The following is an 18,413-nucleotide window of genomic DNA, read 5'->3' on the forward strand; positions in this document are numbered from 1 at the left end:
TGGAGACTGTGGAATTCAGGGGAAAAAGAAAAACATTTCCTATTTATAGCTTACAGTAAGTACAGCAGGGTGAGAGGGTGAAAAATTCAGATGTCACTGGTAATTTTGAAATAATTGAATAGCAGCATAATTGCTATCATGTAAAAGATTATACATGGTTCCTTACGTTTTCTTCACACAACAGTAGGCTGGCAGTAAAATTACAAAGGGAGAATATTTGATGTAATAAACTCAAATTAAATTGAACTGTTTTCAGAGAACTGCAGGGCTCTGTGCTCTCCCTTGCTGCTTTATCACGATGAGACCAGCGCTGGTCCCTGGCCATGCCAGGGCTGTTGGGCACCGCGGTGCAACCCATCAGGAGCGATTCTGTCCCGTCGGCTTCCTGCTCATCTGTTCATGAGGGTTATTTCACTTATTTCTCTTTTTATTTTCTTTTTTTCTTTTGTTTTTAATCTGATTTGAAAGGTTTTGTTAATTGTTTTGATTCTTTTCTTCGTACTGCTCTTTTTAACCGGAAAATAAGGGTCTGATCTAAAGTCTGTGTGAAGTCTGTGTTGGAAATGAATTCCTAGGTTCTAAACACCCCAAATTGCTTCCAGGCCTGCGACTTCAGTAGCGAAGCATATATGTGAGGACTCTAGCTTATAATTAAAGACACACATATATAAAGACATTTAGCTGGGTTCAGGGGCATTATAGCTATTTTTAAGTACCCATAAGGAGCCTCAGTTCTCTCTCACTACATTTTCCTGAATGACCTTGTGCTTGTGAGTGAAAACAGAATTGGTTCTAGTGATTATATAAAATTCAAACTACAATTTTGAGCTAGATTACTCCATTTTTGTGTGTGTAATATAAAGTAGACAGTAAAATTCACAGGGGAAATTAATTTTATCTTTCTAATAGGAGTCTTGAGACCTGCTTTCATTGACTTCTGAATTTCATTCACCTGTCTTCATTTTATGGGAGAAATTTCTGGAATAGCATAATTCATTGCAGCATAATTCATTTTACAGTGTTACCAGTGGGACAATAAGAAGAGAAATTATATGAATAGCCTGCTCTTACCTTTGCCGAATAATGTGAAATGTGCTGGGGTTTTTTTCGTTGCTATTTGTTTTAACCATGTGGCTGATTTGTGTGAAACAACTAACTGTGGCCAGCAGGGTCTCCTAGTCATAACACACACACGTGTGCTAGATTAGAGCCATACTGTTTCACATAAACAGTTAAGCTTCCGTTTCTATTTTTTAAAGCAAAATAATATTTTTCTGTGTGATTTTTAAAAAAGGCCCTTTTGTGTGATATTCAGAGATAAATTATTCATAGACACTTACTTTGAACCATTATGTTTTCCTACCTCTGCATAAAAATAAACCCAGAAGTCACTAGATTAAGCCATTGCCCCATAATGGTTCTTTGAGAAATGTTTAACTGTAGCTGCTGCTTTGTTGTAGCAAAGAGCTGTGATTCAGACTTCATACTATGTTTGCATTTCAGCTGTCAAAGAAAGTGAAAGATGAAGCCTCTTGTTCTCTTGGTTCTTGTGATCTGTACGGTAGTCAGCATGAATTTGAAGTTCGTGTCAAAGAGAAATTCTGGTAAGTCACAAAAATATTTTTACTTTTGAATTTGGATTTAGTGCTCATGCAATCAAGTGTTTTAGATGTCTGCTTTTTGTTTTGCATGTATATGTCTTGTTCTCTTCTGCAAAAAAATGTCATAACCAATGTGGTCTGTTTATCAGATGGTACAGGATGAATTCCATCACTGTAAATTTTTTGAAGTGACTTCTAATCTCTTAAACTACTTGAAATACTTACATTTTCTTTAATAAAAAATAAAATTAAAAAAAAAAGGTTGATCTGGTTGAAAACGCACAAAAATACTAAGGATGTTGTCATTATTTTAATACCATAGCTTGCACTTTGCACTACCTGTGGATGTGGTTCCTGATGGCTTGTGACTCTGGATAACTTTTCTTTAGATTAGGAGGGCCTCTTCCAGAAGGTCTGCTAGCCATATATCTGATCATTTGCAGGGTGATCGAGAAGAGCTTCCCTGCATAGAGAGGGAAGTTTGGGAGCTCCTGCCAAAACTCCTAGGTCTCTTCCCAGTGGACACACACTCAGCAGAAGCCACTTGTCTCAAGCAAGCTCAGGGTTTGGAGGATGTTTAACCACACAAGTAGGTTAGCTCCAGTGTAGAAGTTGGGCAGGGATTAAATACAGTTTTTAACAACACTGTATTGTATATGTTTTTAGGCTAAAGTTGTATAACATCCAAGTTATTTTTCTTTAATAATTGAGTTTCTATACACAAGTGTGAGGGCTTGTATTGAGCTTTCTGTCCTCAGTGTCTTGAGATAAGGCATTTATCCATATAGGCACAACCAGAAGGTACTTAGTGGGTGTGTCCAGTTTTAATTTCTGTGTTTCTTGATTAGGGAAGGAAAAAGGTTACTGTACCATCTGTAATAAGGGTAAGATACATTTCCCAGGCCAGGAGGGCTAGTGTCACTCTTGGAACCACCAGGTGTGAGGCTGAATTCTTTCTGCCGGATTGGGAAGTAGGAACGGATGTTGCTAAATCCAACTAGTCCACAGCCTTTTGTCATGATTATTGCAGGACTTGAGCCCTCCTTGGCCTGTGGGAGCAGTTGTGGTGATCAGGTTCTGGCTACAGCATGGAGCTGGATCTCGAGGGTACTGACAGCAAGGAAATGCTACCCTCCATCACCCACCCAAAAAAGCCACAAACAAATGAAATAAAGTTTAAAAAAAAAAAAAAAAGATTTCGGTCGCTGATTAACTAGGCATCCTTCATTCACTGATGCCAGCCAACATCACTTCGCTACAGGGAAGGGCCTTTGCATTTCCTTTGTCAGAAATTCATCTCTGCGGGTGTAAAATGCTGTGGTTATAGCATCATTCAGCCAATGTTTTTTCTTTAATTATATTTTAGTATATTGATCTTTATTTTAAAGCAGCCTGCCTTGACTGGCTTTGCAATGTTCCTTATGTTATTGACAGTAGTTGTTGCTATCAATTTGTTGAGTATTGGTAGGAGAAGCATTTTAAAATGTTAGACTGTCTATTGCCAAATATAACTCACTCTAGCAAACACTTTTTTTCTTTTGATTGAGTTGGTTTATGAGTGCAAGATGAAGGGGAGAAATGGATGAAGGGTGAACTTAGAGTTTCTTTGCAAGTGCATGACCTTGCAGCTGGCTTTTACCTTTCAATATTCATTCTCTCACACATGCTGATTTTAGGTTGCTGTGTGGAGCAAACGAATTATTTTTTTTTCTTCTTACACAACATTGTATATGAAATGCATTTTTTGTTCTCTATTTTCATCATTTACAGTAAATTTGATAGTTTGACCTCCCTCTCTGAAAGGAGTCTTTACACATAAAGCACTGTTGCTTGATAGCTTGGAGCTTCGCTGAATATTGTTTGTTGCCAGAGGATGTTGTATGAACGTACAGATGCTCAAGAGACTTCTGAGCTTTAACCATTTGTATTGTTTTAAGAGAATATCAAAGATGAGGGATGCAGCACCCAAATGCCAGATGGTGAAAGATGTGGGGCTGATATAGGGCAGAGAGGGCGTGGGGTGCGTGTGACTGTGCCCAGACATCACCCTCCAGACAAGGTGTTGAGCAGCAGTGCTGCGGTTGGGCATGGTGTAGGCTCAGGTACCAGCGTGGGAACGTGTAAGCTGGTGAGCATCCCTAAAAGAGGAAGAGACGCTGTACAGGTAGTTATGTGAAGCTGTGCGTGGAAAATGCTGACACTAATGATAAAGACAGGTTTGGGTTACCAGGGCAAGAAACCAGCAAAATGAGGATGTGTGCAGCTTTGCTGACCTAGGTACATGGCCGTTTTGGCCAAATATAGTTTTTTCCAAGCTATAGTTATTGCATGAAACTCCAGAATTATGATTGTTTAAATACAATAATATATATATAATATATATGTAAAGTTGATTAGCATGTATATAGTATCCCATGATGGAATGTATCTTATTTAAAGAGTGAGAAGAATTGGAGAGCTTAAGAGGACTTGGGTTGGAGCACTGAGGAGGCACTGTGTTGTCTTCAATTGCCATGGAGAAATCACAAATGTTAAGCAGGGAAATAAGAGGGCAGAATGTCCAGGAGAGCTTTATCAGTGAAACTGAAGGTGGCTAAAGGGAATAGGAGCACCAGGAGCAGGTCGGGGAAAATGTTTCATAGATATGAAGGTATGGAAACTCAACGGGAAAAAGTAAAGGATAAAAGAAGAGGCTCAGAGCTCTGGGCAGTAAGTGCCCAGGGGTTGGGCAAGAGGCCTTAAGGAGAGATCAAGTGTGGTGTGTTGTAGATGTGAGAAGGAAGATGGTGAAACCGTGCTCCAGTTGTAGACATATGGTTAAAACTTGCTAGAGAAACAGTCCTCATAGAAAAGAGCAGGACTGAAAGAGATTTGTCCCATGTCCTTTCCTTGCCCTTTGCTAAGGCATATAATGACTACAGGTAGATCTCAGAGTACTTTGCAATGCTGAAAAATGACATAAATGCTTGTATGAATACCAACGTGTTTGGCTTTTTCTTGCTTGAGATACTCTGCCAAAATAATTAAAGTGGATGAGCCGATTTAATTACGCCAATCAAATTGTCCTTTACAGGCAACGGCTTCCAGATGCTACAGAAGAAATCTCTTGTCTACAGAGTAGTGATTGCTGCTTGTGGTGGGAACAGAACAGTTTGTCTTAAGCATCTGTGTGAACATAATGTGACCTAAGTTTTGCAAGCTTTTCTTAAGAAGCCTTTTTGGAAGCTGTGGGTCGTCCTTGCCTTGTGCTTTGAGAATTGGAGCTCAGCAGAGAGCTGATGCTGGGACTGCAGTCCCAGAGATGCCCTAGAAAAGTTTTACAGGTGGGTGTTAAACAAGAGGAACCAAGGATGTGGGAGCAGTTAGGTTCCCAGTTGATAGGGAGTTTCCTTTTAATCTTATTTTTCCAAGCCCGTATATATGCATATATACGTATTTTACTCCCTGCTATAATCATTCAAAGTATATAACCAATTAAAAATTAGTACATTTCTTAGCAAAAGATTTTTCAGTTTATATAGATTGTTTGATTTACTAGATGTAATTTCATTTGCGCATAATTGGTGCAGTTTGTTGTGTTTGCTGAGCTGAAATACCCATCCCCACACACATGAGCTCCGAACGCCGCGTCGGCCTCGATCGGTGGAGCACGGGGCAGGCGCTGCCCCGTTTCCTACGAGCTCGCTGCCGAACTGGGTGTGCTCTGTCTGCAAGGCTCTTAGCTGCCTCTGTCCTGGTACTTGCGTGTCCTCCAGGCCACGGAGCCGGAGTCTTTTCCGCTGTCCTGTGGCAGCGGGATGCACAGGGGCTTCTGCGCTGCTGCCTCCTGCTCCGCTCCCGCTCCGGGCTGCCTGGGAGGCATTTGAGCGCTCGAGCAAGCGCGTCCCCGAGACCCTCGTGCTGCTTCTGACTGTGTCGGCAGTGGCCGGTGGAGAGAGGGGTTGCCAGAGCATCGAGCTCTGTTGTGCACGGACATAACCAAACTGCCCTATATGCTCTCATTGATGTTATGGAGGCTGGGACGTTGTGCTTTCTTACGCTCATTTAGACTTGCTGACTTGGTGTTTCATGCCTTTTAAGCAAACGTCTTGCTGCAATTTACTATGGTGCTGTGGAAGTTTCGAGAGACCTTCACCTCCCTTCTAACTGTTGCTACGCTAGCCCAGTTTTCGTCCTCTACTCCAGTAATGTTGCCTGATGGTTTGTGCCGTGAAAACTATCGCGTGTTGCCTTTTGACACAAACACCAAGATGTGTCTCGATACAGCATCGAGATCGGCGTTGTTCTGCTCTGTCATCGGTGCGTGAGTGCGCGGTCTCTTGCACATGGCCTCTTCTGCTTGCCACGACTGCCCTCCGTCTGCTCAGTCTGGATGTGTGGAAAATGAGGAGGATCCAGCGTTGGGAGCCCGTTGGGTCTCAGGGGGCTGCCAGCAAGTTCACTGTGAAGTACCGGTGCTGCCTGCTCCTCATTATGTGATTATCAGCCCTGGATTTCTTGTCCCCAGACAGAAAGCGGCAGCACAGCTAGACAGGCCTGTGTGGTGACAGCTGACAGTGTTGAGATGTTCTGTTTACTGGTGGAGAAGGGAGATGCACAGAGGAAAAACAAGAGGGAAAATAATCTGCTAAAGGTTTGCGGTTTTGTTAATGACCTCGACCTGATGCGGTTTAAATATTGATCTTAGCTAAAAATTTGAGTGTTTAAATATTACACTCATTTAAAAGGAGCTCATGTATAATTAAAGCAATTAAAATATTGAACTGATATTTAAAAATTAAAGCTAGATTCCTTTCCCAAAAGGGAAACTACAGCTGTATCTGGAACAATTTAATTGTATCCATTTATTTCATTCAAACTTCAGTATATCACAAAGGTAGATTCCCTAAGGATAGGGGGCAATAGGAGAAACATGAGGCATGTCTTTGAGTAAGATTCTGTAGGCCCTTATTTGGATTATGCCTTTTTTTTTTTCCCCCCCAAAATGGGACATTTTCCATTGGTTAAAAAAAATCCATTTGATTTTAAAACTTTCATTGCAAAATTTCTAGTATGCTCACTTTAAGGAAGTGAGCCCTAGGTCATGTCCTTGTTCTGAGACGGGCTGTCCCAAGGGACAGGTAGAGTCATTCTGGTGTGTTTTGTTTCTTCTCTTGTTCGTGACAATATTTTTGCAAGGACTGTCTTATGTAATGTTCAAATGAAAGCATAAATAATACAGCCAGAAGCTTACCCAGAACACTGCCTTCAAGCTCAGCAAGTTTGCTTAAGATTTTTCCCTTTACTTTTTTTTTTTTAAAAAAAGTAAAAAAAAAAAAAAACAAAAACCCACAGTATTGGAAAGGCGCAGTGAAAGGCCAGCCCCCCTCTTAGGTACTGCTGTTTGTAGTATGGATCTGCTGCTATTGCAGCCGTTTCCAATGAGCGGCATTATCCGGGTGTTGTGTGGATGCCTTGGGAGCAGCTCCCAGCTGCTGGGATTTGGGGATGTGGGTTAAGCAGGTGTGTGGGGCACTTTGCTAAATGAAGCCTAGTGGCACAGAAGTGAAAGGGCTGTTGTGTCATGCTGCCAGTATCAGAAGAGGTGGCAAGTGACTTCATGTCTGTTTTTCCTCCTGATGTCAGGAAACCTCTCTGGAATAATTTGGCTCTGCTTCAGAGAAGCTGTCCTCTTAAGGAAGGGCTTTATAGGAACTGACTGGATGTTGTCTGTCCCCACCAGGGCAGGACCAAAGGCAGGGGAGATCCTGCAGGTTTTGATAAGCCTGTGGGAGCAGCAGGGACTATTGCCACTGAAGTGTGGGCTTTGTGCTAGAAAAGATTGGGACAGGAGACTGAATTCCCAGGACTGGGCGCTGTGAAAGTGGTCTTGTCGACAGGCTAACACCAACGGTCAGGCCCTGCCCACCTTATCGGCAGCGTCGTCATCTGCCTGTTTCACACATCTGGGCCCATGCTTGGATAGGAAGGCTTCTAGGTGTACAGCTAATCTCTTAACTTCATTACAGAGCACTTTGTATATACTGTCGTCCTTTCTTTCAGCGTGTTTCTTCCTCCTCTTCCTAACAGACCACCGTGAGAAACCGACTGCCAAGTAGCTCCCAGAAAGGGTCAAGCTGTATTTATGTTACTGCCTCCCTGCTCCCAGTGCCCCTTCCTTCTAAGCTGTCCATTAGTAACTCGTTTCTTAAATATTTTACTTGCAGCTGTTGAATAATTGAGCGTGCACCCCATAGAGCATCTGGCGCACGAGCGAGCAGACAGCTGAAGAAAAGTAGCGCGATCCTTGAGCTTGTAGGATCCTCACTGAGCTCCGCGTGGCTCCTTGGTGGGTCGGGCCAGCTCTGCCGGCTCCCTGTGGCCGCTGCTGAAGGGCCTGCCCTGGTTCTGGTCCACATGTGCAGTGAGTTGTGGCACGAAGGCAGAGTTAGCAGGCACCAAGTGATGACTGAGCGGGAAGCAGCCTTGCTGAGCTGTTCTGTCACATCCCAGCTAGCGAGGGCTGGAGGGCTGGGGCCTTGCTGGCATGGAGAGCACTTGCCCACGGGTGCCAAGTGCTGCAGGCTGCCGAGGCTGGGCAAAACTCGATTTTTCATCGCAGATCTTGAGCTTATCAAGTGCTGGCACTAAAATTCACAGCTTGTGGTATTGCCCAGACAGCGGGGGATGGCTCTGCCTTTCCCGCTTTGCCCAGCGGCTCTTGTTTGAACCCCTCGAGCTCCTTGAGCGCCGCGTGTGTCCGTGCAGTCAGCAAACGGGGACATCTGTGCAAGTTTGTGCAGCAGAGCGGTTCTGGCTCTCATGGCTCTGTGCAGCCTCCATAAGGCCACCAGCCGCTTTCTGCATTGCGCAGAGAGGGGCCCTGGCTTGCGGGGTGGTTGGATGCTTCATTTCCAGCCTTTCTCTGGAAAACAACAGATGTGCCCAAATGCAGCGTTTGTCCCCAGTTCCGTGTGTGACGCTCCACAAGATCTGTAGCATCTAAACCAAAGTTCAAAAGTGTGTGTTTAGTTCAGGGCATCTGTTGGCAACACAGAGACTCAGAGGTCCCTTAGAATGTATGGTCCTATATAAGCTGTAGGGAATCTGATTTGTGGCCTACCTTTGGGATATCCAGCTCAAGTACAGTTCTAAACTGGGATTGGATTTGGATAATTGAGTGCATAGCAGGTTTTGCTGTATCTGTTCGAAGAAATGTAAGTGGGACTCCTTTAACTGCACAAAGGATGGCTATTAATGCACGTTCTCACACTTTTGTCCACTGAATTTGGACAGGAGATTCTTCACTTTCAGAACCTTGGTGGCTGTTTGAAGTGCACTTGAGTTTTAAATTCCTAGGCTCTGTGATGTCTTGTATCAGGAGCTTCCTTTCTAAAAAATATTTTTCTGTGAATGTAGCTGGCAATAAGAGGTAGGAGACATGGGTATCGTTATGGAAAACAGTGATCGAAATGAGAGATAGAAGAATGCTTTGCTTTTGGTTATTTTTTACCATTTAGAGAACTTGTTTTTACATATCATGAAGGGAAACATCAGAACTTCACAGTTTGAAGAAGTGCGAGTTTAAGTGTTTCAAGTGGCTGACCTGTAAGGCAAGAAGGATTTTTTTTAAAACTGTGTGTATGTGCAAGCATTAGTATATAGACCTGCATGAGATTGTTACAGTGCCTCTTATTACTTGCTAAAGTAGAAATGATTACCTGTCTGTGAGTTGAAAGGAAAATTGATCCAAGCTCCAGTGTTACCTCTAGGGTGTACATTTTATCATTTTATTAATCTCTAACCCTTTCAAGTCCAATCAATTCTTTTTTATAAGAAGCAAGACTAGTACTAATAATACGCCAATACGGAAACACACAGTGTTCTGGAGATGGACAGGAAAGGTTTGCGATCAAAGAGCTGTTTTTTGTTTTCAGTGCTCCACCAGTGAAGACAGACTTAGATAAAAGCTAATTTTTGTACCCACAGGCTTTGCTCTTCCAGGCTGCGGTGACCAGGCTGTCCCTGCCGTGTTAGTGTGACAGCTTCTGCTGCCACTTCCCTCTCACTCGCCTCCCGCGTGGCTCCTAGTTCAAGGCAGGTAGGGAGGCTGTGGGAACATATTTCTGTTAGCCTGACATTTTTTTTTTCTGTGGGTTTAAACTTCCTTCACCTTTGAATTTCACAAAACTCAAAATACTCTGTTGCACGTGACCTGTAGAAACTCGCTCTGGGTCACTTTTTGATAGGAGATCGTGTTTTGATACTTAAAAGTAAGACAGGTGCAGGGGAATCTTTGGTTCGCATCTTTGATGGGTCACTATGTCTTTTTAAAGGTATCTCTTGAGGTATCTGCATCCGTTACTCCAGATGTAAAATTAAATAGTAATGGAATACCTAGGAGAATATTTCACCCAGGCTGCTGTAAGCTTTATTCAGTGGTTATTAATTAAAAGTGGTTTAAAAAAAATATTGGAGACAAAAGCTGTACTTAACATGAGCCTCTTATGTCTGAGTATCTCGCTTTCTTTTGTTAGAAAAAGAAGTGGGAATAAGGGGAATCTGCATTGGACTCTGACTGCTGATCTGCCTACCGGCAGTCTGGAGCAGAGTGTTTTGGGGTAGAAAGGTATATTTTAGGGCAAGCCTCTGGGAAGACCCCGTTCCCTATACAGTTAACAGACCTAAATCAGGGCAGAATAAATAATCTAAAGTTCCCAAGTTCCTTTCTAATGTTTAAAGTACGGTAGTTTGTACGGCAGTCCTACTTGTGTCTGGGGGGCACATCACTGTTTTGGCATCCAGGAACCATGATCAGAAGCAGTGACCTTGAACCCTGATGCAAGTAACATGTTTGTGCTTTTAGTATTCTAATGGTACCTTGCTAATTTGGTAAGTTTTTTAATATCTCATGGAACTATTTGGTGTTTAGAGTAGTCCTCTGCAACTGTAATAATTAAAACAAGCACTTTTTGTCTCAAGTATTTGCATCATGGTTATTCCCACTTTGTAGATGACAAGAAATCTGGGATGGAGTTGAAGGGATGTGCAGATTGTCCTGCAAACTCCAGGTTTTGTGGGGAACAAACCATCTTCGGGGTCCTGCTCAGTACAGAAGTTAGGGAAGATGCAATTAAAAAGTTTCCCTGATTTCAGCTGTATTGTGAACACCTTAGGCAAGGACAGGGAAACCACTGCTATCTCCCAGAAAAGTTTTGAGGCTAAATAGAACGTGAGTAAAATGTGCTTTGATGTCCTTTGATACATGTGCTGGGGAAAAGTGTTTGCAATTTCTGTTATATTTCATTGGAAGGTAGCGAGATGTGGCTCTGCTTAAAATAGAGAAGGAAGACAGAGATTCTGCTCTACCTGCCTTTGTCTTTCTGCAGTAGTTTTAGGCTAGGAGCTTTTGCTTTGAGCATTTCAAGTATTCTTTGCACGTATCAGCTGTAGGCTCTCCCCCCACTCGGTAACAGGGGACAGGAGGGAAACACTTCAAGGCTGTAAAATGGCATATTGAATACGTGAGGGATCGAGAAGCCGATCAAGTCTCTTGGGTAACTAAGTTTGTAAAAAGTTGCATATGCACTTACTCCTCTGCCCTAAAGAACCTTTGCAACTGCAAAAAACTGCAGCAACTCTGCTCACCAGACTCACTCTGCTGCGTTTGAGCCGTTCTGAGCTGCATCGCTGCCTACCCGGGCGCTGCCTCTAGGTTCTTAGCAACAGCAGAAATGGGAATTGTCACCTGCGCAAATACCTTAAAACAGCTTTATGCAAAGACACCTCGGCACTTAGTCTAACCTGGTGTTAGTTAAAGAAATGCTGGTCCTTTCATCCTAGTGAATAAATACATATGAACATTTGAGGGCAGAATAGTTTGAGATTTTTAATTGGGGGGTTAATGGATTTTTTCTGGTGCGTAGTGGGTAGAACTGAGTTAGTATTTACAAAGACTGATATGTTAATTTTATAGCAAATCAGATTTTTGATGAGATGTCAGAGATTTACATTCTTGGATTTAAGTATTAAGTTTTTGTTTTGCTGATGCAGTCGGTGATCCCAAGGTTATTTGTATCAACGTGCAAAGCCTCTTCATGAATGCTTCATGCTGCCTTATGTGTTCAGCAAAATTTATATGTGCATGGGCCTGGAAGGGGAAGAACAATGTAAAATGGAGACTTTATGGTATCTCTGAGCTAACAGTAAAACACAGAAATATAATCACATTCTGCCAAATAGGACTGGTCAGAATTTCTTTTTCAGTGACACAGTTTCATTTTGAGCAATAAATTCTCTGATACAAATACATTTAATAAGCAATGAAAAAAATCCTGGAACATGAATCAAAGATAGGGTTATTCCTAGGCCCTGTATCTCTGGAGCTTTCAGGACCTGTGGCTGAAAGCTGGGGTTTTAGGGGCTGTGGTACCATCTATAGGATGAAGCAGCTTGAAGATTTTTGAGCAGGCAGCTCGCAGAGTGGTCGGGACCCTTTGCTTTCTGCATTTCCCTCCTGGGAAGCCGTTCACCAAATCTCCCAGGTTGCCTACAAAGGAAATAAAGCTCTAAAAACTTTATCTCAGCATTTTCCTGGGCTGCAGTCTGTCCCTCTCTAGTTGCAAGTTCCTCCTGCAAAGCATGTTTTGTTCAGTAAATACACCAACTTTACAGTATTTCTAAAACCAATTTATTCCAGAACGTTTTTGTTGGAAAAACAAACTTGAAACAGAAGCCATAAAATATTGTAGATTCGATCTTTTGAAGTTATCATACATTTCTTATGTGACCTTGCAAATTGTCTTGTCCCATTGTATAAAGTCTGAGAGGCTTGAATAATGGTGTGCTTATAGACAAATGATCAAAAATGGAAAGACATGAGGATGTACATCACTCATGACATTTTGGATGTGATATTTCCATTCAAAATGACATCTATAATTTTAGGCAAATTGGGGGACTATACTGGAAACCCTGCTTAGGCATGGAGCTTCTCAGCTTTATTGGAGCAGACTGAAAGCTGAATCTTTTTGGCTGAATTCTGATCTAGGTCAACATAACCCTTATTCACAGTGACTTTGCAACATTATTTACAGCAATATGCTTTTTTTGTTTGTTTTCTTTTTCATCTGGATTTGGGTGATTGAATCTGCTCCTTACTGTTTAGTGTTTATTGCAAACGATTTTGTTCCGACTGCTAAACATGCCTCTGACTTAGTGAACCAGAGATGCAACATAAAGTCAGCACCTGAGATGCTGAACTGCAAGGATGGGGGGCCTTGAAGAAGGAATGTGCAACACTCAACTGATTGAGAGTGGATCTTTGTTAAATCCTACTTTAGAAATGTCTACAAATGAACTGTTGTTTGCTGCCTTGCACAAAGAGCGGGGTTGTTGGCTTCCTCTGAAAGATGCAGATCCTCTGCGAACAAATACTTGAAGTGTCTTGTAGGATGTGTCATCAACTTGCTTTATCCTGCAGCAAGGAAGACTGTAGAAATCCCTTGATGTGTTAGAGTAATTAGTCCTTGTCTTTTGGAACAATTTCCTTTGCTTCCTAAGTGAAATGCTGGGTACTTTAGTCATGAGGGTTCTTTGTACTAAAGAAAAATGCAAATTTAGCAATGTGACCATTAAATGGCTTGGTAATGTCAACTCAAGTCAACATTTCATGTTGCTGGTGTATAAAGAGCCTGTTCTCAGCGCCTCAAGACTAGCGCTTTGCTTGCTGGTGGGACCGTTGGGCAAAAACTCTTCTTTCAATATTTTTAATGCTGTGATTGGACTTGGCATGTTTTTCAGGCTCATGCAAGACAAGTGCATCCTTTCATCTGCATAGGTTTGCCCTTTCAGAATCACAACCTATAATACCAGCTCTGCTTTAATGAAAGTTGTGCGTTATCAACGTAATTACTGGGATAATTTAATAGCATTTCTATGCATTACTAGAGTGTTTTCCAATTGGGAGCTGTTAAAGGTAATTCAGATCTCCTTAAACTTTGTTTAGATTATTAAGAAATATTTTTTAGTGGCAGGAGAGGGAATTCTGTTTTTGGAATTCTATCATGCAGTAGGCTCTGAAGGCTCTCCTTATTAAAATCCCATCCATCAGATTTGGGATGAGATGGGGGCAGTCAGTCATCGCGCTGGACGCTCCGTGAGTCTTTGGCACGCGGCATCCCGTGGTGGTGATCCCGGCTGCGGAGCAGCGTTTGGGGATACTCAATGTCAGACTTTTCCAATTGACTTGAAGGCGAGAGCAAGGAAAAACCTCAGAGGTCTTGTATAAACACATTCCTGCCTCTTCCAGGCCATCCTCTGAGACCATCCTGAGATATTTAGATATTTTAATACCTTGGGCACTATGGAGGGATGGCGTGAGCTGAGCTATCTCCCTGGTAGAAGCAGCTCCTGCTCTGTGCAGTCCTGGCACGAGGCGGCTGGAGCTCCCGTTCACTCAGTGGGACTGAGGGCTTGGCCTGAGCTGCATCAAGTTCCCCACATTTTGTTTTCTTTGAGATATTTTCATTGGAGAAGGATCTTCCATAATATATCAGGAGAATTAACTGGAGGAAGCTTCTATGTAATGGGAGAGATGGGCTCATTAATTGCTTAGAAATTAGGTAGTCTCCATGTGAGTAATCGCTTGTTAGCTGGCTGGCCTTCCTCAGTCAGGGAAGGAGCTCATTAGCAGAATACACACAGATGGTTCTCCGCTCCAAGGTATTTAAAATACACAGGCAGAGAGCTATATTAATAAGGCAAACCTGTCCGTAGTCTCCATGACCAAGTAAGCTGCAAGCAGCAGAGGGAATGGTGCAATTTGGTAAATATCATTAGATAAAGGCATTTTCATAAATTTATTTAGTTTTCACATTTCTCTGCAGATAACAGATTATGATAAATACATTAATTTGGTGTTCCTGGAAAAAATGATATTGCAAGAGCAGTCTTACAATAACTATTTCATTTATTCAGTAACTCGTTTACCCATATAATTGCCTAGAGGGAGAGATTTATTCAGAGACTAATACAGTAATGTTTATTTGGAATACATATGTAGGTTTTCAGCTTTTTCTTCTTTCTCATGTGTTTTTCTTCTCTATGCATTTTGTTAGTGCATTCAGACTCTTTCGCTGCTGAAGGAGCTGGATTCCTTCTGCCAGTGCCAATGGATGACAAAGAAATCACCCACTAGGGAAGAGGGGGAAATGCTGAGTCTGTAGCCTGGAGCAGTGAGAGAAAGTTTTCCTCTTTTCCATTCAGGAAAGCCAGGGCTGAGCCCGACCCCTCTCGTGATGCTGCTCGCAGACCGGCCAGCTCAACTCTGCAGAGGGTGGATGTCCCCCTGGGTCTCCTGGGTTCAAGGCTGTAGGTGTAAAATCAGCGGCAATGAAAATTATGACTTAATTTTCCAGTGACCGTCTTGCCTTGTGCTGCTTGTCCCATGAGTCTCATTTAACGGACCAGAGGAGCTCCATCATTCCTCCAGGCAGGCTTTTCTGGTCAGTGTTTGAACTCATAATTTGTGTTCATCACTGCTGCACTTGACTGACGTGGGCAGTGAGGCTCCTTTCCCTCACCATGCCTGGGAATTGGTAAGCAAATTGGCTTTTCTGGTTAAGAAACATTTTCCTTTAAAATGGGTTGTGGAAGAAATCAGACTCCCTCAAATAATCATTCTTCTCACAGCCATGAGAATTTTGGTCTCCTGTATTTCGTGTAGAGCTCCTTTTACCACTGGCACTTGTGCATCCTTGGCAAGAGTTGTAGTAACTCCTTTCTAATGAAAGCACCATAATATTTCACTTGTTGCTTCTTCCCTATGAACTAAGTACATTTCACACCTTCCTTGGGGCTTAAAATAGAGCCACAGCTTACACTGGTTTGGTATGTGTTTTCGCCTAAGTTATAAACAGAGCTGCTTGTGGTATTTTCAGCATATATATATTTAATTTGCTTTATTTCCATCTGTGTGTGTGTTTTTTTCTCTCTTATGATAGATTTGATGTCTATTATGTGAATATATGCTGCTGTTGAGAACAACTAAGCATAGTTCTTTTTTATAATGATTGGCGTTTGCCTTACTGCATATGCACATATTACAGTGGTATTTTGCTAGATCTCTTTGAGTAAACATTTATATATAGTATCTTTTAAAAATATTAGTCCGAACTAGATAATTCTCATCAGAACAGATATAACCTATGAAGAATATTTTAACAGTTACCACTAATACTGCTTTTGTAATGCCTGCTTGAGTGATAAACAAGTGTTTTGGATCTTGCTTCTAGTTGAGTGCAGTTTTCTTTAAGTTTCTCGTTGCATTCAAATGCCATCCTTGGATGTATGTATGGTTTCCAGAGCAACTTCACTGGAAAGAGCAAAACTAGTGTGAAACGAGGTTTATATTGTGAAACTCAAATATGGACTTGGAGAAAAAAAAATGAGGAAACAATGGAAGATATTTTCTTTGTTATGTGGTAATGGGAGTCAGTGTGTTTCCAAAGCCATGTAAGGATGGTTGCAAATAGAAATGTAACTTAGTGTGGTCTGTCACGAGATGGGAGGTTGGGGAGGATGCTGTGCAGAGGGAATCGGGAAAGTTCTCTGCAGGAAACCGAGTAAAGCCTAAGGCTTTAGAAGAAATAACTCTTCAAGATGTTTAGTGTCTTGTGGATTTGGCTTGATGGAGAAGCTGGGAGGATTTGTGTTTTGCAAGGACAGAAAATCATGAAGTGATATGATTTCCAAGGAAGTTCAGCTTTTCAACAGCAGTGGGATTGCATAAGCTGTTCAGAGGTGATGGCAGTGTATGTGCTCCTGAAAGTGAGAAGGATTTCAAAGTGAAGATGTTGAGGAGGAACACCAGGGCTTTAAGCTAGCTTTCAAGTGCCAGGATAATTTGACAGGGTTTGCTGATAACCCCAGGCTGTGTTGTATTTTCCCCCTCATCCCTACTCTAAAGCCATTGAAGTTGATGGAACTAAACTAGGAATTAACAGACATGACTCTGCAGCAATGGGAATGTGTCTCCCTTCTGTGTGCCAAGCTCCAGCTTGTTTGGTGTGATTTTGCAAAACATCCATTGATTTCAGTTATTCAGAAGCTAATTATGTTGTAACCCAAAGCATGAAGCAGCAAGGCCTGCTTATTTAGGCTGTAACAACACAGTTCTTATTACGGTGCCCAGTGGTGATGGCACTTGCTGCAAGGAACCTCCTGTTGACCCTGCTTGTGAGATGGCTGCAGAGCAGCTCCCTGCGCACGTATCCTGCCTCTGGACCAACTAGTGTGCATGCAAATGGACGACAGTTATCATTTAGGTAATGAGCACTTATTGGATATTCGTACTCTGTAAATCTGAAGCATTTTAAAACCAAAATTTCCCTGCCAGTGTAATTCGATGTGTGCCGCAAATTGCTGAGGTGAGAAATGCAAGCAGGAGGAAACAAAGTTATCAGCAAAACAAGATTCTTACAGTTCCCTCTCCTGCTCTCTACCTCAGGCATTGCAACAAACAAATGGAGAGAGAAGCACAAATGTTCGCAGTAAATTCCTAGGAAGAATCTTTGCCTTTTTTAGATAGTATCATGATGAAAATTGTGTTGGCGTGGATTTTGTAGGGACCTAGCTCTTCATTAACATCAAAGACAAGCCTGTCAGTATGGTAGGTGTTGCAGTAAAAATTCCCTTAAAATGATGCCTGGGCTGTAGTTTGACTAAACACTCAGCAAATAGTTCAGCACTGACAGAATTTCAGCATGCTGTGCAGATAGCTTCAGTGTATCCACTTGACAAGGCCCTTTAATGCTGATCCGTTTGGATACCACAGCATTGTTTCCAAATACATAATTTGAATTTTAAGTGAAGTTTTTTAGCTCACAGGAGAAAAGTAATACATCATTATTATTATTCTAAGGACACATCCTTTGGGGGGACCCTCCAATTGCAATTCCTCGAGCATCTTTGTTTCTCCGAGCAAATCAATACATTTCTCAACAACGATTATCCTTGGAAAGCCTCTCAATTAGATATGATATAAAGAAGCGAAGCTGTGGTGGTCTCCAGCTGAGCTTTCTGCCTGTGAAACCGCCTTACAGCTGGAAAGCTAAATGAAATTGTAAAACAGGGTTCAACTCTATCAATAAGGAGCTATTTGCTCTTGTGTAGATGCAGTCGCAGAATTGCCTCTGAAGTTGGATGCGCTGACATCATTTAAACTGGAAGTATCTCCATGTTTGACTGGGGCTCTTGGCTACTTCAGCCCTGCAGAAGAGCAGTTAAAACTTTTGTAGTGCTCATTAGAGGGTCACAGCCTGTCCTAAACCCTGTGTTTGAGGTTATAATGACAGTGATAAAATATTAATCATTCAGAACACTAATTCAGGTTGCTTATAGACACTGTAGCCTCTTTTTACAAAGGACAGAAATGCTGCAATTCCAAGCAGGATTTTTTTTTTGCTACTGAGAAATAAAACTACTTTAATTACTGATATTATTTGTGATTAACTTTTAATGGACTTGCAGTGATTTGAGTGGTTAAGAAATGCACTGTGAACCAAGGCTGCTTGATAATTCTTCAGCTGCGAGTGCTGGAGAGTGGGACTGAGCTTGTCTGATGGAGCCCACAAATTAACTTCTCTCTCTGAGAAAAGACACCGGGCTGCCTGTCCATCTGCTCTCGGGTGCTCTTCCCAAAGCACCACTCTTTTCTGCTTTGGCTTTTTTTTTTTTTTTTTTTTTTCCCAACGTCTCACCATACTAACCACAGTGCATCAAGCCATGTTTCTAATCAGAAAACCAAAAAAATGGATAAAAAAAATGCATGTG

The 18,413-nt window shown here is 42.1% G+C and overlaps 1 protein-coding gene across 1 annotated transcript in view; it reads left to right on the forward strand.

Annotated features, from left to right (window-relative positions):
- The first annotated feature begins 1,499 nt into the window (after positions 1-1,499).
- IL1RAPL2 (interleukin 1 receptor accessory protein like 2) overlaps positions 1,500-18,413 on the forward strand; it is a 305,871-nt gene continuing 288,957 nt past the window's right edge. The window contains exon 1 of the mRNA XM_088527440.1: positions 1,500-1,604. Coding sequence (XP_088383566.1) covers positions 1,523-1,604 — 82 coding nt within the window. The 5' untranslated portion in view covers positions 1,500-1,522. The remainder of the gene's footprint in view (positions 1,605-18,413) is intronic.

Source organism: Tinamus guttatus, unplaced genomic scaffold (genome assembly GCF_059628265.1).
Source record: "Tinamus guttatus ecotype Peru unplaced genomic scaffold, ASM5962826v1 Tinamus_guttatus_pri_ptg000287l, whole genome shotgun sequence".
Taxonomy (NCBI): Eukaryota; Metazoa; Chordata; class Aves; order Tinamiformes; family Tinamidae; genus Tinamus; species Tinamus guttatus.